The 16,790-nt window shown below is 42.9% G+C and overlaps 1 protein-coding gene across 1 annotated transcript in view; it reads left to right on the top strand.

The window, feature by feature from the left end:
• Positions 1-16,790, top strand: part of LOC139547589 (ATP-binding cassette sub-family G member 1-like) — a 46,220-nt gene that overhangs the window by 13,929 nt on the left and 15,501 nt on the right. Inside the window, exons 3-6 of the mRNA XM_071356521.1 lie at positions 9,166-9,283; positions 9,720-9,852; positions 14,175-14,225; positions 14,812-14,957. Of these exons, the coding sequence (XP_071212622.1) occupies positions 9,166-9,283; positions 9,720-9,852; positions 14,175-14,225; positions 14,812-14,957 (448 nt within the window). The remainder of the gene's footprint in view (positions 1-9,165; positions 9,284-9,719; positions 9,853-14,174; positions 14,226-14,811; positions 14,958-16,790) is intronic.

The following is a 16,790-nucleotide window of genomic DNA, read 5'->3' as shown; positions in this document are numbered from 1 at the left end:
TTGCACTCACAAAGATACAAACTAAAAAGGATGCCGCTTGAGCTGCCTTTCATCTCTTAAAAGTCTTACGTTTCAATTCTTAATTGACCGATGGAGCTGGTTGCGTCATACAATTCACCAATAATAATAAGCCTATAAGGTTAATTTCAGATGTCAAATTGACCTCAACCATATTTCAATTCATTACGCCACTTAATTTACTGTAGAACACACATTTATTTGCATTGCTACATTACACACATTGTCAACCTTAATTACACACATTTTGAACCTTAATATTCATGATCTTCAGCACTACTCCAACATCAACAATGTACAGTATGTGAATCATGTGATTTTAACCAATTAGTAGGCAATGACTTCTCACAATTGGTTAAAATCACATGATTCACACCAGATGATGCCATTGGAAAAACAAATCTTGCTCTATCTTTTTTTACTACAAAACAATGACATTTAAATATCCCTTTAACTAGACTCAGACCTACAGTTTAGTGCATTGATGTGACCTGACCGTGTCTTTTCTGACTGACCATCTGTCTGACTGAGAGGATGACGAGGCATGGCTATCACCCTGGAAATCCATTAGATGATGTGTCAGTTAGCGCTTTAAAGACCTGATGCATTTCACCTAGGCTGAACCCTCCAGACATACGGACATTCTGTTACTCTGCCGTTTACACCAAATAGTATTGGTGGTGACGAAAGTGTGTGTGCTTGCTTGCGTGCGTGCGTGAGCGAGCGAGCATGACTAAATGTTTTGCTCCCCTGTTTTTAAAGCGCATCAGAGGACTAATATTCAATGGATTAGGCCACTGTAAGCTTTTGTTTGTTGGCATGGCTCTATATAGCTTTTTTAGAAATGTTTGTGTAAGGGGTTTTTAATAGACTTCACACAACTGAGTCACATACTCTTTTAATCTCAGCTTTGGTTGAAAAGAAAACCAGCTCTGCCCTGGTTATAATCTCGATCTTTCAGGACGATCTTTCAAGATCCGTCAGGATCATGGGAAAGATTTATAACAGGGTAGTACAACTCAGTCACTGTCACGAAGGGATGTCAGCATCTACAATATGTCTGTCAGAGCACGGGCATCTGCGCTGGGGACCCTGGGGGTTGGATTACTCTCAGATTTGTGCCACTGAGGATCCCTGTGATATCCTGGCGACTTTAGCAAGGTGGACAGATCTACATTTAGATGTATTTATTTTATTTATTTAACCTTTATTTAACTAGGCAAGTCAGTTAAGAACAAATTCTTATTTACAATGACGGCCTACCAAAAGGCCTCCTGCGGGCACGGGGGCCTGGGATTAAAAATAAATAATAAATACAATATAAATATAGGACAAAACACACATCACGACAAGAGAGACAACACTACATAAAAAGAGACCTAAGACAACAACATAGCAAGGCAGCAACACAACAGAACAACAACATGGTAGCAACACAACATGGTACTGTACAGTAGCAGTACAAAACATGGTACAAACGTTATTGGGCACAGACAACAGCACAAAGGGCAAGAAGGTAGAGACAACAATACATCACACAAAGCAGCCACCACTGTCAGTAAGAGTGTCCATGATTGAGTCTTTGAATGAAGAGATTGAGATAAAACTGTCCAGTTTGAGTGTTTGTTGCGGCTCATTCCAGTCGCTAGCTGCAGCGAACTGAAAAGAGGAGCGACCCAGGGATGTGTGTGCTTTGGGGACCTTTAACTTCTTGAGAATACAGGGGGTGCTATTTTTCCATTAGCATAATTTGCTCTACAGATTAAACTGCCTCTTATTCAATTATTGCTCTTACTATATGCATATAAATAATACCATTGGAAAGAAAACAATCTCTAGTTTCTAAAACCGTTTCAATTTTGTCTCTGAGTGATACAGAAGTCATTTGACAGCACTTTCCATGACCAAGAAGAAAAAAGCAAGATGTGTATGCCAGCTTCAACGCTCTGCCTATATATGGTCGTGCCCCCTATGACCCGAAACACACCTCATTGGCCTTCCTCTGGGTGTCAAGAGGACGTCAGAGGAAAAATATCTTGTTTATCTGGGACTGACGTGAAATGAGAGCTAATTCTTTGGCGTGACCGACAACTTCCGATTCTCTAAATCGTGCGACTTGTAGCTGCGATTGTCTTCTGTTGTGCGGCCATTATGGATGAAAACTATCTCCGTCTCGAAGTTTGTTTGATACATGTGACCATATCATCGTAATGTATGTTTTTTCAATATAGTTTAATCAGATTATTTGAATTTTTTCGGGAGTTTTGTGGTGTTCCGTTGTCTGATTTTATTTACGTTTGAGAGATCCGTGCCACTCGACCAGTACCTGTGCTAAATGGAGTGGGAAAGGAACAATTCTGAACGGAACCAACGACTCATCTTGACAAAGGACACTTTGATCAACATTCTGATGAAAGATCAGCCATAGTAAGACCCAATTTACGATGTTATATCATATCTGTTGTGCATGTGAACTGGCCGTGGGCGCCTAGCCGAATCTGCCTGGTATAGCTATGCTAATTTAGCGCTACATTTTGTTTTCGTTATAAAACATTTAATAAATCTGAAATATTGTTTGGATTCACCAGATGTTGGGCTTTCAATATCTGTACGCTGTGTATTTTTCTGAAATGTTTTAAGATGAGTAATTCGTTATATGACGTTGGTCTCTGTAATTGTTCTGGCTGGGTCAGCACTATTTCAGATTGCAGCTGCAATGTAGAACTGTGATTTATACCTGAAAAATGCACATTTTTCCAAAAAAAAACTATGCTATACCATAAATATGTTATCAGACTGTCATCTTATGAAGTTGTTTCTTGGTTAGTGGCTATATATATTTTTATTTAGTCGAATTAGTGATAGCTACTGACGCAGAAAAAAACTGTTGGGAGTAAAAAAATCGTGTCCTTTGCTAACGTGGTTAGCTAATAGATTTACATATTGTGTCTTCCCTGTAAAACATTTTAAAAATCTGAAATGGTGGCTTTATTCACAAGACCTGTATCTTTCATCTGGTGTCTTGGACTTGTGATTTAATGATATTTAGATGCTACAAGTTACTTGTGACGCTATGCTAGCTATGCTACTCAGTGGGGGGGGGGTGGTGGGGGGTGCTCCCGGATCAGGGTTGGTGACTCGTGAGAGGAATGTGACTGGCAGCACGGGTGTTGTATGTGGAGGATGAGGGCTGTAGTAGATATCTCAGATAGGGGGGAGTGAGGCCTAAGAGGGTTTTAGAAATAAGCATCAATCAGTGGGTCTTGCGACCGGTATACAGAGATGACCAGTTTACAGAGGAGTATAGAGTGTAGTGATGTGTCCTATAAGGAGCATTGGTGGCAAATCTGATGGCCGAATGGTAAAGAACATCTAGCTGCTCGAGAGCACCCTTACCTGCCGATCTATAAATTATGTCTCCATAATCTAGCATGGGTAGGATGGTCATCTGAATCAGGGTTAGTTTGGCAGCTGGGGAATGTGGCTTTAAATGCATTATTCATTTATGTTTGGCTTGGAGCAGTGGTGCTTTGCAGCAGATCTAAAACAGTTAATTACAGTCTATAGTTTTGACAGACTGTTACCCTGCGATAGGCATGTTCTTGGGTGGGAGCCTGTACGAGAGGTATCAGACGCTGTTTCACATAGCTGAGGCGTGTGCTAGATATAGCTGAGGTGGTCTACTAGAGGGCTACATAAAACAAAAACACATGCAAAATGACTCTTTCAACAGCCACAGCGGGAGTCTAACTGACAGTATGTAACAGTCTGGCCGGATGATATATTTTTTACTGTATTGGAGCTGCTTTGTTGCTGTCAGGCAATGCATTGGAGAAAATGCATGCCAGTATAGTGGCATTTCTATTTTAAATCCTGAAATATATCATATTTAATCGTGGAATGTTTTCATTTATATTTTCAATTAGGTAGAATTGGCAGAACAGAAAAAGAAACACGCATCTATTGATGGAAAACTGCAGTGCCGTTTTTTAGGCGTTTATTCATTAGGAACCACACGGATTGAAAAACATTTTGCTACAGTGTGCACTAATGAATACACCCCAAGGTATAATCCTTCATCAGACGAAACATGGAACGGATCAGATTAAAGTAAAAGATGGAGAGAACCATGACTGGTCTGGCATCAAAATAACTCACTCAGCACCAACATGTACTGTGGGCCTGCATTTGCAGCTGTAGATTGGTCCAGCCCCTAAAGTGACTATTTACACTGTATGCAAGGATTTCCTTTGTGTTGTATTAGGCATGCTGCATTATCTCTCCAACTTCCATTGTCTCACACCTTTGGGTAGCTGAGGTTCTATTGTGATAACATCCTGTAGGTCTGATATCTGATTGGCGGTTAACTTTACTGTAATACGATTGGTCAACAACTCAGATTTTCAATCAATCAATTAAATGTATTTATAAAGCCCTTCTTACATCAGCTGATGTCACAAAGTGCTGTACAGAAACCCAGCCCAAAACTCCAAACAGCAAGCAATTCTGGTGTAGAAGCACGGTGGCTAGGAAAAACTCCCTAGAAAGGACAGAACCTAGGAAGAAACATAGAGAGGAACCAGGCTATGAGGGGTGGCCAGTCCTCTTCTGGCTGTGCCGGGTGGAGATTATAACAGAACATGGCCAAGATGTTCAAATGTTCATAGATGACCAGAAGGGTCAAATAATAATAATCACAGTGGTTGTAGAGGGTGCAACAGGTCAGCACCTTAGGACTAAATGTCAGTTGGCTTTTCATAGCCGATCATTCAGAGTATCTCTACCGCTCCTGCTGTCTCTAGAGAGTTGAAAACAGCAGGTCTGAGACAGGTAGCACGTCCGGTGCGGCTATGGAACAGGTCAGGGTTCCATAGCCGCAGGCAGAACAGTTGAAACTGGAGCAGCAGCACGGCCAGGTGGACTGGGGACAGCAGGGAGTCATCAGGCCAGGTAGTCCTGAGGCATGGTCCTAGGGCTCAGGTCCTCCGAGAGAGAGTAATACTGAAAGAGAGAAAGACAGAATTAGAGAGAGCATACTTACATTCACACAGGACACCGGATAAGTCAGGAGAAATACTCCAGATATAACAGACTGACCCTAGCCCCCCGACACAAACTACTGCAGCATAAATACTGGAGGCTGAGACAGGAGGGGTTGGGAGACACTGTCCGACGATACCCCCGATGGCCAAACAGGCAGGATATAACCCCACCCACTTTGCCAAAGCACAGCCCCCACACCATTAGAGGGATACATTCAACCACCAACTTACCATCCTGAGACAAGGCCGAGTATAGCCCACAAAGATCTTCGCCACGGCGCAACCCAAGGGGTGGCGCCAACCCGGACAGGAAGATCACGTCCGTGACTCAAGCCACCGTCCTAGGGACGGCATGGAAGAGCACCAGTAAGCCAGTGACTCAGCCCCTGTAATAGGGTTAGAGGCAGAGAATCCCAGTGGAGAGAGGGGAACCGGCCAGGCAGAGACAGCAATGGCGGTTCGTTGCTTCAGTGCCTTTCCGTTCACCTTCACCCTCCTGGGCCAGACTACACTCAATCATAGGATCTACTGAAGAGATGAGTCTTCAATAAAGACTTAAAGGTTGAGACCGAGTCTGCGTCTCTCACATGGGTAGACCGACCATTCCATAAAAATGGAGCTCTATAGGAGAAAGCCCTGCCTCCAGCTGTTTGCTTAGAAATTCTAGGGTCAGTTAGGAGGCCTGCGTCTTGTGACCGTAGCGTACGTGTAGGTATGTACGGCAGGACCAAATCGTAAAGAATGGTAGGAGCAAGCCCATGTAATGCTTTGTAGGTCAGCAGTAAAACCTTGAAAACAGCCCTAGCCTTAACAGGAAGCCAGTGTAGAGAGGCTAGCACTGGAGTAATATGATCCATTTTTTTTTTTTTGAATCCAAACAAGTCAGATGCTTATAGAAGCGTCTTAGATTCATTATTCTTTCTCTTTCTTTGTTCCTGACCGAGTGTGATGAGATACACTCTCTCTTACTTTCTGTCTCCCCACCAGGGACTCTTGGGACATGGCCTATGACTTCGCTCTCTCTCTCCCTGTCTGATCATGCCTAGATATTAAATGCCTTGTTAATGTCAGTATTGCCTCGTAACTTAAGCTTTATGCCTCGTATGTGATTTCATTGATTTGACAAAGTGATTAAATACACTTGTATTTCAAATTCCATTCTCAGACCTTTCTTGATTTTCTATTACTTTAATGCAACAATAGCCTTGCTGTAATATTGCTCAATTATCTTCATTGACAATTCATTTTTATTGCATAGTCTTATTACGGGTCGCATATGAAGGATATATAATATGCATATAATACATATTACCCCACTACACAGGAACATCCACTCTAAACTAGAATCGGTTTGATTAATTTGCCACATTGTTTCGGGAACACTTTTTGGCCCACTTCTACATCCTACTGTCCCTTTGACCTTTGTCCTAACTATCTTGATCTGCTACTCCATGTATGCCTTTAATGTTTTGTTATGAGTAACACATACCTTTGGTAACAAACAACATTTTCTACATTATCGAAGGTAAAGACCACTTCGGAGTACTGTGGAAAAGCAAAGAACTAAAAAGGAACTGTAGATTGTGTTTATTGAGTAGGCCTAACTTAGCAATTGTTGTACGGTCAATTAAAAGAAATTCAAAAGTTTAATAGACTTTTAATCAAATCCTGGCTGACCATTTCTTGCTCTTGAAATATCATGGCTCTAAGTTAGTGGAATGACTCTTTTGGCATTAAGTCTCGGGCTAGTCCAATTTCGACAATCACAGAGTGAACACTGGGTGTTTGTGCCTTGTAAGTTGAACAGCGAAGGGAGACACTCGGGTGCTCATCCTCCTTGGCTGCTCTAGATCTCCGCCCAGGCATTAGTGTCTTTCGCAGGAAGAGAAGGGGAGGGGAGGCCCTCCTCTGTCATCCTTCAGCATCCCAAACACAAACACAGGTAGTACAGCCACAGCAGGTGTCACAATGCCCACCACATGGTTTCTCTTTTAAGCCCCTTCACAGCTCTTTCTGTCCTCCCTCCCTCCCTCCCTCTCGTTCCCTCCGTCTCGCTCACCTCTCTTGCTCACTCACTATCTCCCCTCTCTTCTTGCAGCTGCTCATTGATACAGATGGATGCATTAAATGCATTAAAAATAATACCTCTTTTTAGCCCATCTTTAATTTCCCCCACACACATCTGAAATATATTTTTGGACCATGCAGGTCAGTTGGAAAGCACTTAATGCAACTTTATTGCATTTATATGATCATTTACTTATCTGAACATAAAGGGAGTATGTATTAAGATAAATGCAATCCACTTATTTAGCTGCCAACTCATTCCCACCCTAAAATCCATTGACCCAAATTGTTCAACTCGTATTAAATGGATAATAAATACTTATTATCCTCTTCCAAAGCTCCGATTTTATGCAGTGTGTGATTTTGACTTTTCTGTGTAGCCTACTTTGTCATTATTTTGCCAAAGGGCAAGAACATTTGTCTTTCAGTGAATGCACCCAATCCAATGAACTGTGATTAATCCTATTGTTTACATGTGCTGATTGGGTGTAATAGAAGTCTTTGCCGAATTTGGTTACCTGCCTTATTTTTACCAGGTTCGTTGATTCTGAGGGGCTTACATAAGCATTTTTGACAATTTCTGTCCAATACCATGCACCATATGGACACCGACAACTATGACGTTCCATGTTGTCATGCTTTGGACTCAAATAATTGAACGGAATTGATTTAGTAAATACATGATGATTTGTTGGAACTTGAATTTGTTTCTCACGTTTGTTCAGTTTTCTTGCTGTAACATGCGGACAATTGTCACGACTCACTCAATGTTAGCCTCCTGAGCTAAAGACTAGGCATTAGCTTTAGTCTCAGACAAAAGGTTACTCATAACATGAGTATAGTGTCACAAGGTTTGCATAACTTTTCCCTTGTCTGTTGAAGGATGTAGCTACCATTTATAGTGGGATTCAACACCAACTAGACTTATAACATACTGCAAGCTCAAAGATTTGTTTGTTTCACAAGATTTGCTTCACCCCCCCCCCCCCCACAAAAAAAAACGTACCCGTATGGGAATTAAGCCATGAAATGAACAAGTTGTGAACATGCCCTTCCTGAACCAGCCAATTACTGTCTGTGCAACCACTGCATGGCTTACACACTGTGTCCTCACAAGGGAGAGGTTACTAAAGTGCATCCTCTCCCAGCAGGGAACTACGTTCCATTAAAAGAGGACAGAAAAGGTTGGAGGTATTTGTGTATCGCTCTGAAGGATTATACCAGAAAATCCAATTAAACTGGCAGCCACTGCAATCAACTGGATTAGCGTTCAGATGGCTGTGTCCATTAGATAAATAGCAGGTTACTGTAGGCCATTCCACTGGCTTTCTGCATGCTTATGGCTAGTCAATTATTTCATTTCCATTTGATTTACAGTGTTGTCACATACGATAGATTAAGAGTGAGACAGTGAGACACTCTAGTACTGAAACCTTGGGACCCTGGGTTGCACATTTCTGTTCTAGCCCAGCTCTAACCCACCGGATCCAAATCAACAAGGTCATGAATCGGGTGTGCTAGTTCTGGGCTAGAACAACAGTGTGCTTCACCGTTTACACGAATGTGCTGTTCAAACAGAATAGATAAACGGCTCATTTTAAAATGTGAATTCACTCTAAAAATGTAGAACAATAACTTTATTTATAAAGCGTATTTTACGAATGCAGCTCAAAGTGCTTCACAATAAGCACCCCAGAAAACAGTGTGTGTTGATTTGAATCACACCATGGGCATGTTTGGGTGGGAACCCGGCTAATACAAGCTTGTTCTGGGATCTGAAAGGTGAGCATGAGGAGATTTAAAATGTAATCGACACCCAACCAGATGGGTGCATTCACTCAGAAAACACAATAAAATCCAAATACCCCCTTTTAACGCGAAACACAAAGAGGGTTTTATCCGAGGAGGAGAGAATGCATGGTTTGGACATTTAAGCAGGTTTAAGCAGATACTGTGTGACGCTTAAAGCCTGAAGTGCCATTGTGAGGCTGATGGAGGATTTTATATGGTTCTGCTTTCTTTTGTACCCGGCTCTTAGGTTACAAGACCCTGCTGAAAGGGATCTCTGGGAAATTCACCAGCGGTGGCCTGGTGGCCATCATGGGTCCCTCAGGAGCTGGGAAATCCACCCTGATGAATATTCTGGCCGGCTACAGGTGAGCCACAGGCCTGACACTAAACAACCAAGAGGTGTACAAGGACACTGATAGACGATTAACTTCTACTAACAAGAATCACGCCACACCTACAGTTTCTAGGCATTAAAAAGTTGTCATTACAAAAAGCCTTGCTGCAGCTTGCTGTTACCTTGCTGTGACTCTCGCAGGGTGATGCCAAGTTAATTCGCAATCGTTTAACAATGACCCAAGTCATGAAATACATTTTTGAGAATGATTACTGAATGTATTTTTGTATATATTCCATTTGTATTGTATGTGTATGTTTTCATGTTTTAAACTGTTTTAAACTTTGGAAATATGTGTTGTTCATGTTTACATGAATGTCTGTTCATTTCTCTTTTAAACACAGAAATAAATCAATTGTATCATATGGATCAAATGCGTAACCCAGGTATGGCTTTGCCCTCTGTAGAGAGACAGGGATGAAGGGGGAGATCTTGATCAATGGGCAGCCTCGTGACCTGCGCTCTTTCAGGAAGGTCTCGTGCTACATCATGCAGGACGACATGCTTCTGCCTCACCTCACAGTACAGGAAGCCATGATGGTAATTCAAATAATTATATATTTAACCTTTATTTATCCAGGAAGTCCCATTGAGGTCAGAAGACCTCTTTTACAAAGGAGACCTGGCCAGAGGGAAGGTCAATAGATCAAACACATTGCAGTGCATACACAATGGAAATGAATGCTTCCGGAAGTAAACAATAGGTTAATAAAAAAATATATATTTCACCTTTATTTAACCAGGTAGGCCAGTTGAGAACAAGTTCTCATTTACAACTGCGACCTGGCCAAGATAAAGCAAAGCAGTGCGACAAAAACAACAACACAGAGTTAAGCATGGGATAAACAATCGTACAGTCAATAACACAATAGAAAAATCTGTATACAGTGTGTGCAAATGAAGTAAAGAGATAGGCCAATAGTGGCGAAGAAATTACAATTAAGCAATTTACACTGGAGTGATATATGTGCAGATGAGAATGTGCAAGTAGAAATACTGGTGTGCAAAAGAGCAGAAAAACATATGGGGATGAGGTAGGTAGTTGGTTGGATGGGCTATTTACAGATGGGCTGTGTACAACTGCAGCGATCGATAAGCTGCTCTGACAGCTGACGCTTAAAGTTAGTGAGGGAGATATAAGTCTCCAACTTCAGTGATTTTTGCAATTCGTTCCAGTCATTGGCAGCAGAGAACTGGAAGGAAAGGCGGCCAAAGTAGGTGTTGGCTTTGGGGATGACCAGTGAAATATACCTGCTGGAGCGCGGGCTACGGGTGGGTGTTGCTATGGTGACCAGTGAGCTGAGATAAGCCGGAGCTTTACCTAGCAAAGACTTATAGATGACCTGGAGCCAGTGGGTTTGGCGACGAATATGTAGCGAGGACCAGCCAACGAGAGCATACAGGTCGCAGTGGGGGGTAGTATATGGTGCTTTGGTGACAAAACGGATGGCACTGTGATAGACTGCATTCAATTTGCTGAGTAGGGTGTTGGAGGCTATTTTGTAAATTACATCGCCAAAGTCGAGTATCGGTAAGATAGTCAGTTTTACGAGGGTATGTTTGACAGCATGAGTGAAGGAGGCTTTGTTTGCGAAATAGGAAGCAGATTCTAGATTTAATTTTGGATTGGAGATGCTTAGTGTAGGTCTGGAAGGAGAGTTTACAGTCTAGCCAGACACCTACAGTGGGGAGAACAAGTATTTGATACACTGACGATTTTGCAGGTTTTCCTACTTACAAAGCATGTAGAGGTCTGTAATTTTTATCATAGGTACACTTCAACTGTGAGAGAAGGAATCTAAAACAAAAATCCAGAAAATCACATTGTATGATTTTTAAGTAATTAATTTGCATTTTATTGCATGACATAAGTATTTGATACATCAGAAAAGCAGAACTGAATATTTGGTACAGAAACCTTAGTTTGCAATTACAGAGATCATACGTTTCCTGTAGTTCTTGACCAGGTTTGCACACACTGCAGCAGGGATTTTGGCCCACTCCTCCATACAGACCTTCTCCAGATCCTTCAGGTTTCGGGGCTGTCGCTGGGCAATACGGACTTTCGGCTCCCTCCAAAGATTTTCTATTGGGTTCAGGTCTGGAGACTGGCTAGGCCACTCCAGGACCTTGAGATGCTTCTTACGGAGCCACTCCTTAGTTGCCCTGGCTGTGTGTTTCGGGTCGTTGTCATGCTGGAAGACCCAGCCACGACCCATCTTCAATGCTCTTACTGAGGGAAGGAGGTTGTTGGTCAAGATCTCGCGATACATGGCCCCATCCATCCTCCCCTCAATACGGTGCAGTCGTCCTGTCCCCTTTGCAGAAAAGCATCCCCAAAGAATGATGTTTCCACCTCCATGCTTCACAGTTGGGATGGTGTTCTTGGGGTTGTACTCATCCTTCTATTCCTCCAAACACGGCGAGTGGAGTTTAGAGCAAAAAGCTCTATTTTTGTCTCATCAGACCACATGACCTTCTCCCATTCCTCCTCTGGATCATCCAGATGGTCATTGGCAAACTTCAGACGGGCCTGGACATGCGCTGGCTTGAGCAGGGGGACCTTGCGTGCGCTGCAGGATTTTAATCCATGACGGCGTAGTGTGTTACTAATGGTTTTCTTTGAGACTGTGGTCCCAGCTCTCTTCAGGTCATTGACCAGGTCCTGCCGTGTAGTTCTGGGCTGATCCCTCACATTCCTCATGATCATTGATGCCCCACGAGGTGAGATCTTGCATGGAGCCCCAGACCGAGGGTGATTGACCGTCATCTTGAACTTCTTCCATTTTCTAATAATTGTGCCAACAGTTGTTGCCTTCTCACCAAGCTGCTTGCCTATTGTCCTGTAGCCCATCCCAGCATTGTACAGGTCTACAATTTATCCCTGATGTCCTTACACAGCTCTCTGGTCTTGGCCATTGTGGAGAGGTTGGAGTCTGTTTGATTGAGTGTGTGGACAGGTGTCTTTTATACAGGTAACGAGTTCAAACAGGTGCAGTTAATACAGGTAATGAGTGGAGAACAGGAGGGCTTCTTAAAGAAAAACTAACAGGTCTGTGAGAGCCGGAATTCTTACTTGTTGGTAGGTGATCAAATACTTATGTCATGCAATAAAATGCAAATTAATTACTTAAAAATCATACAATGTGATTTTCTGGACTTTTGTTTTAGATTCCGTCTCTCACAGTTGAAGTGTACCTATGATAAAAATGACAGACCTCTACATGCTTTGTAAGTAGGAAAACCTGCAAAATCGGCAGTGTATCAAATACTTGTTCTCCCCACTGTAGGTATTTATAGTTGTCCACATATTCTAAGTCAGAACCGTCCAGAGTAGTGATGCTAGTTGGGCAGCGATCGGTTGAAGAGCATGCATTTCGTTTTACTTGCATTTAAGAGCAGTTGGAGTCCACGGAAGGAGTGTTGTATGGCATTGAAGCTCGTTTGGAAGTTTGTTAACACAGTGTCCAAAGAAGGGCTACAAGTATACAGAATGGTGTCGTCTGCGTAGAGGTGGATCAAAGAATCACCCACAGAAAGAGCGACATCATTGATACATACAGAGAAAAGAGTCGGACTGAGAATTGAACCCTGTGGCACCCCCATAGACTGCCAGAGGTCCAGACAACAGGCCCTCCGATTTGACACACTGAACTCTATCTGAGAAGTAGTTAGTGAACCAGGCGAGTCAGTCATTAGAGAAACCAAGGCTGTTGAGTCTGCCGATAAAAATACGGTGATTGACAGAGTCGAAAGCCTTGGCCAGGTCGATGAAGACGGCTGCACAGTACTGTCTTTTATCAATGGCGGTTATGATATCGTTTAGGACCTTGAGTGTGGCTGAGGTGCACCCGTGACCAGCTTGGAAACCAGATTGCATAGTGGAGAAGGTACGGTGGGATTCGAAATGGCCGGTAATCTGTTTGTTCACTTGGCTTTCGAAGACTTTAGAAAGGCAGAGCAGGATGGATATAGGTCTGTAACAGTTTGGGTCTAGAGTGTCTCCCCCTTTGAAGAGGGGGATGACCACGGCCGCTTTCCAAACTTTAGGAATCTCAGATGATACAAAAGAGAGGTTGAACAGACTAGTAATAGGGGTTACAAAAATGGCGGCGGATAATTTTAGGAAGAGAGGGTCTAGATTGTCTAGCCCCACTGATTTGTAGGTGAAGGAGAAGGGGGGGGGGGGTTTGGGCTAGTTGCTGCGGGGGTGCAGAGCTTTTGGCCGGGGTTGGGGTAGCCAGGTGGAAAGCAGAGAAAGAAAGAGAAATGCTAGAGAAATGCTTATTGAAATTCTCAATTATCGTGGATTTATCAGTGGTGACAGTGTTTCCTAGTCTCAGTGCAGTGGGCAGCTGGGAGGAGGTACTCTTATACTCCATGGACTTTACAGTGTCCCAAAACATTTTGGAATTAGGTCTGCAGGATGCAAATTTCTGTTTGAAAAAGCTAGCCTTTGCTTACCTAACTGACTGTGTGTATTGGTTCCTGACTTCCCTGAAAAGTTGCATATCGCAGGGACTATTCGAAGTTAGTGCAGTACGCCACAGGGTGTTTTTGTGCTGGTCAAGGGCAGTCAAGTCTGGAGTGGAGTTAAACTGGTGGAACGTTTATAAAGCTGCAAATACAATGTATTAGAGCAGTCAGAATTCATTTTTCCACATGATGTCTGTTCTACATAATGCATTTATATGTGACATGGTGCCCTTCTAAACTGGGGCTTTCTTCACATTGATAAGATACATCTTCTTCTCTCTACATGGTTGCTTCTGAGACATGAAATATTCTATGCACGTAGGCGTCGTTTCTCTTCTTTGGGACGCAGCCGTAGTGTGAACTAAATCTTACTCTCTCTCTGCTAGGTGTCTGCTAATCTGAAGCTCCAGGAAAAGGATGAGGGCAAGAGAGACATGGTGAGAGAGTTGCATGGGAACGGCTTCAGAATCTTCCCTCGCCTTAATCTCCTACATGTTCCCTGACCCTCGAACTGGAAATTAGGACTAGTTACTATTTCAGCACTGGAGTGTTGCCACTAGTGCAGTCAGTACTGGCTTTAAACAGGCTGGAATGGATGTAAAGTGATATGATGAGGGTGGCTGGGAAGGAGTATGTGTGTAGATGTTGTTACTAACCACTGATGCAGGGTCAGATATGATTTCCTCCCCATTATGCTTAAAAGGCTACTTCGGGATTTTGCCAATGAAGCCCTTTATCTGCTTCCCCAGATGTAGATGAACTAGTGGATACTATGTCTCTGTGTCCAGTATGAAGGAAGTTAGAGGTAGTTTCACTAGCCAATGCTAACTAGCGTTAGCACAATGACTAGCAGTCTATGGGTATCTGCTAGCATGCTAGTAGTTACCCATAGACTTCCAGTCACTGCGCTAACTTTAGTTAGCATTGACCCTAGATCTGTGATTAATGTAGACTTATACGTCACGTTCCCGAGAGGGAGGGACGTGGTTGTAGGTGTTTGTAATCCTCCTGTGTTGTTTTTAGGTGAGGGAGATCCTGACGGCCCTGGGCCTGCTTGAGTGTGCGAAAACCCGAACGTCACATCTATCAGGGGGGCAGAGGAAAAGGCTGGCCATCGCCCTGGAGCTTGTCAACAACCCCCCCGTCATGTTTTTTGACGAACCCACCAGGTCAGAAGCTCCCATTGCAGATGGTATAGAACACATGCATGTGTGTCCATGGCAAGGAAAGTCCTGACATGACTATGGATTGTAACGTGCCACTGTCTAAGCACACTTTACAGTCCATATCTTAGAGGCAATGCTATTCTTTCATGACATGTACAAGGCAATATGACGTTGTTGTTGAGTGCAGGTGTTAGTTGTTCCATTTTGTGTGTTTTTTTCAGTCTTGTTTGTATGTCCCCCCGAAAGTAATCTGAAAGAAAAGTTCCAAGGTTAACCTGTCCTCTTTTGGAACAGAGGATGCAATTGAATATAATCTCTCCCAGTTGGCTTCTGGTTAGGAAAGACTAGAATCTCACCAGGGGACACAAATGAGTCCCAAAGTCCTTAATGACCAAAAAGCAGCCATTTGTCTCCCTTTGGTTGACATTTGTACCATCTGTAGGGATTAGCCTACTCCTGAAGCTCACACACAACATTTTGTCATTGCTCTTCACAAAATACTCCATAATGTCAAAGTAAAAAGAAAATTGGACACTTTTTTAAATTGTTAAAAATTCAATAACAAAAAAATTGCCTAAATTAGTTTAGAAGTAAAAAATTATTCTGACTACCCCTTCGTCTGTCCCCCATACATCTGTAAGGTCCGGCCCCCGACAGAGATGGCCGCCTCGCTTCGCGTTCTCATATTCTTATTCATTCCTTTACACTTGTGTGTATAAGGTAGTTGTTGTGAAATTGTTAGATATTGTCAGGCTTGTGCGTACTGGTGGTGAAGTCAGGTGCAGGAGAGCAGAGACTTGTGAACAGGCGCCCACTTTATTACGGCAGGAGAGATATACAGATGAACGCAGCTGCGTCAAAAACCTCCTCCAGCCAACAATGCAAAGTGTATAGCGCGCACAAATGTCACAACATGAATGTATAGCAATACAAACAAGCTTTGTGAAAACACACGGAAAATAATAAACGCATAGCCTAGTGCGTACAACACGTAACACACAAACAATCTTTCACAAAGACATGATGGGGAACAGAGGAATAAATACACGTAGATTGATTGGGGAATGAAAACCAGGTGTGCAGGGAACAAGACAAAACAAATGGATACATGAAAAATGGAGCGGCGATGGCTAGAAAGCCAGTGACGTCGACCGCCGAACGCCGCCCGAACAAGGAGAGGAGCCGACTTCGGCAGAAGTCGTGACAGATATTACTGCATGGTCGGAACTAGAAGCACAAGCATTTCACTACACTCGCATTAACATCTGCTAACCATGTGTATGTGACCAATACTATTTGATTTGATTTGAGGTCCCTCAGTCAAGTATTGCATTTCAAGCACAGATTCATCTACAAAGACCAGGGAGCTTTTCGAAAGCTTAATAAAGAAGGGCAATGATTGGTAGATGGGTAACAATAACAAATCAGACATTGAATATACTGTATTTTTATGCATGGTCAAGTTAATAATTATGTTGTGGTTGGTGTTAAACCACCCAGACACATCATAGATGCAGTTATCCTTCTGAACTGAGCTGCAGGACAGGAAGGAAACTGCTTAGGGATGTCACAATGAGGCCATTGGTGATTTTAACAGCTACAGAATTAATGGCTGTGATAGGAGAAAACTGAGGATGGATCGGCAGGTAGCCTAGTGGTTAGAGTGTTGGGCTAGTAACCGAAAGGTTGCTATCTCGAATCGCCGAGCTAACAAGGTAAAACTCTGTTGTTCTGCCCCTGACAAGGCACTTAACCCACTGTTCCTAGGCCATCATTGTAAATAAGAATGTGTTCTTAACTGACTTGCCTAGTGAAATAAAGGTTAAGTAATGTAAC

This window comes from Salvelinus alpinus, chromosome 21 (assembly GCF_045679555.1).
Source record: "Salvelinus alpinus chromosome 21, SLU_Salpinus.1, whole genome shotgun sequence".
Classification (NCBI taxonomy): Eukaryota; Metazoa; Chordata; class Actinopteri; order Salmoniformes; family Salmonidae; genus Salvelinus; species Salvelinus alpinus.
Note: the sequence above shows the minus strand (reverse complement) of the source record. Positions and strands in the feature narration are given on the sequence as shown.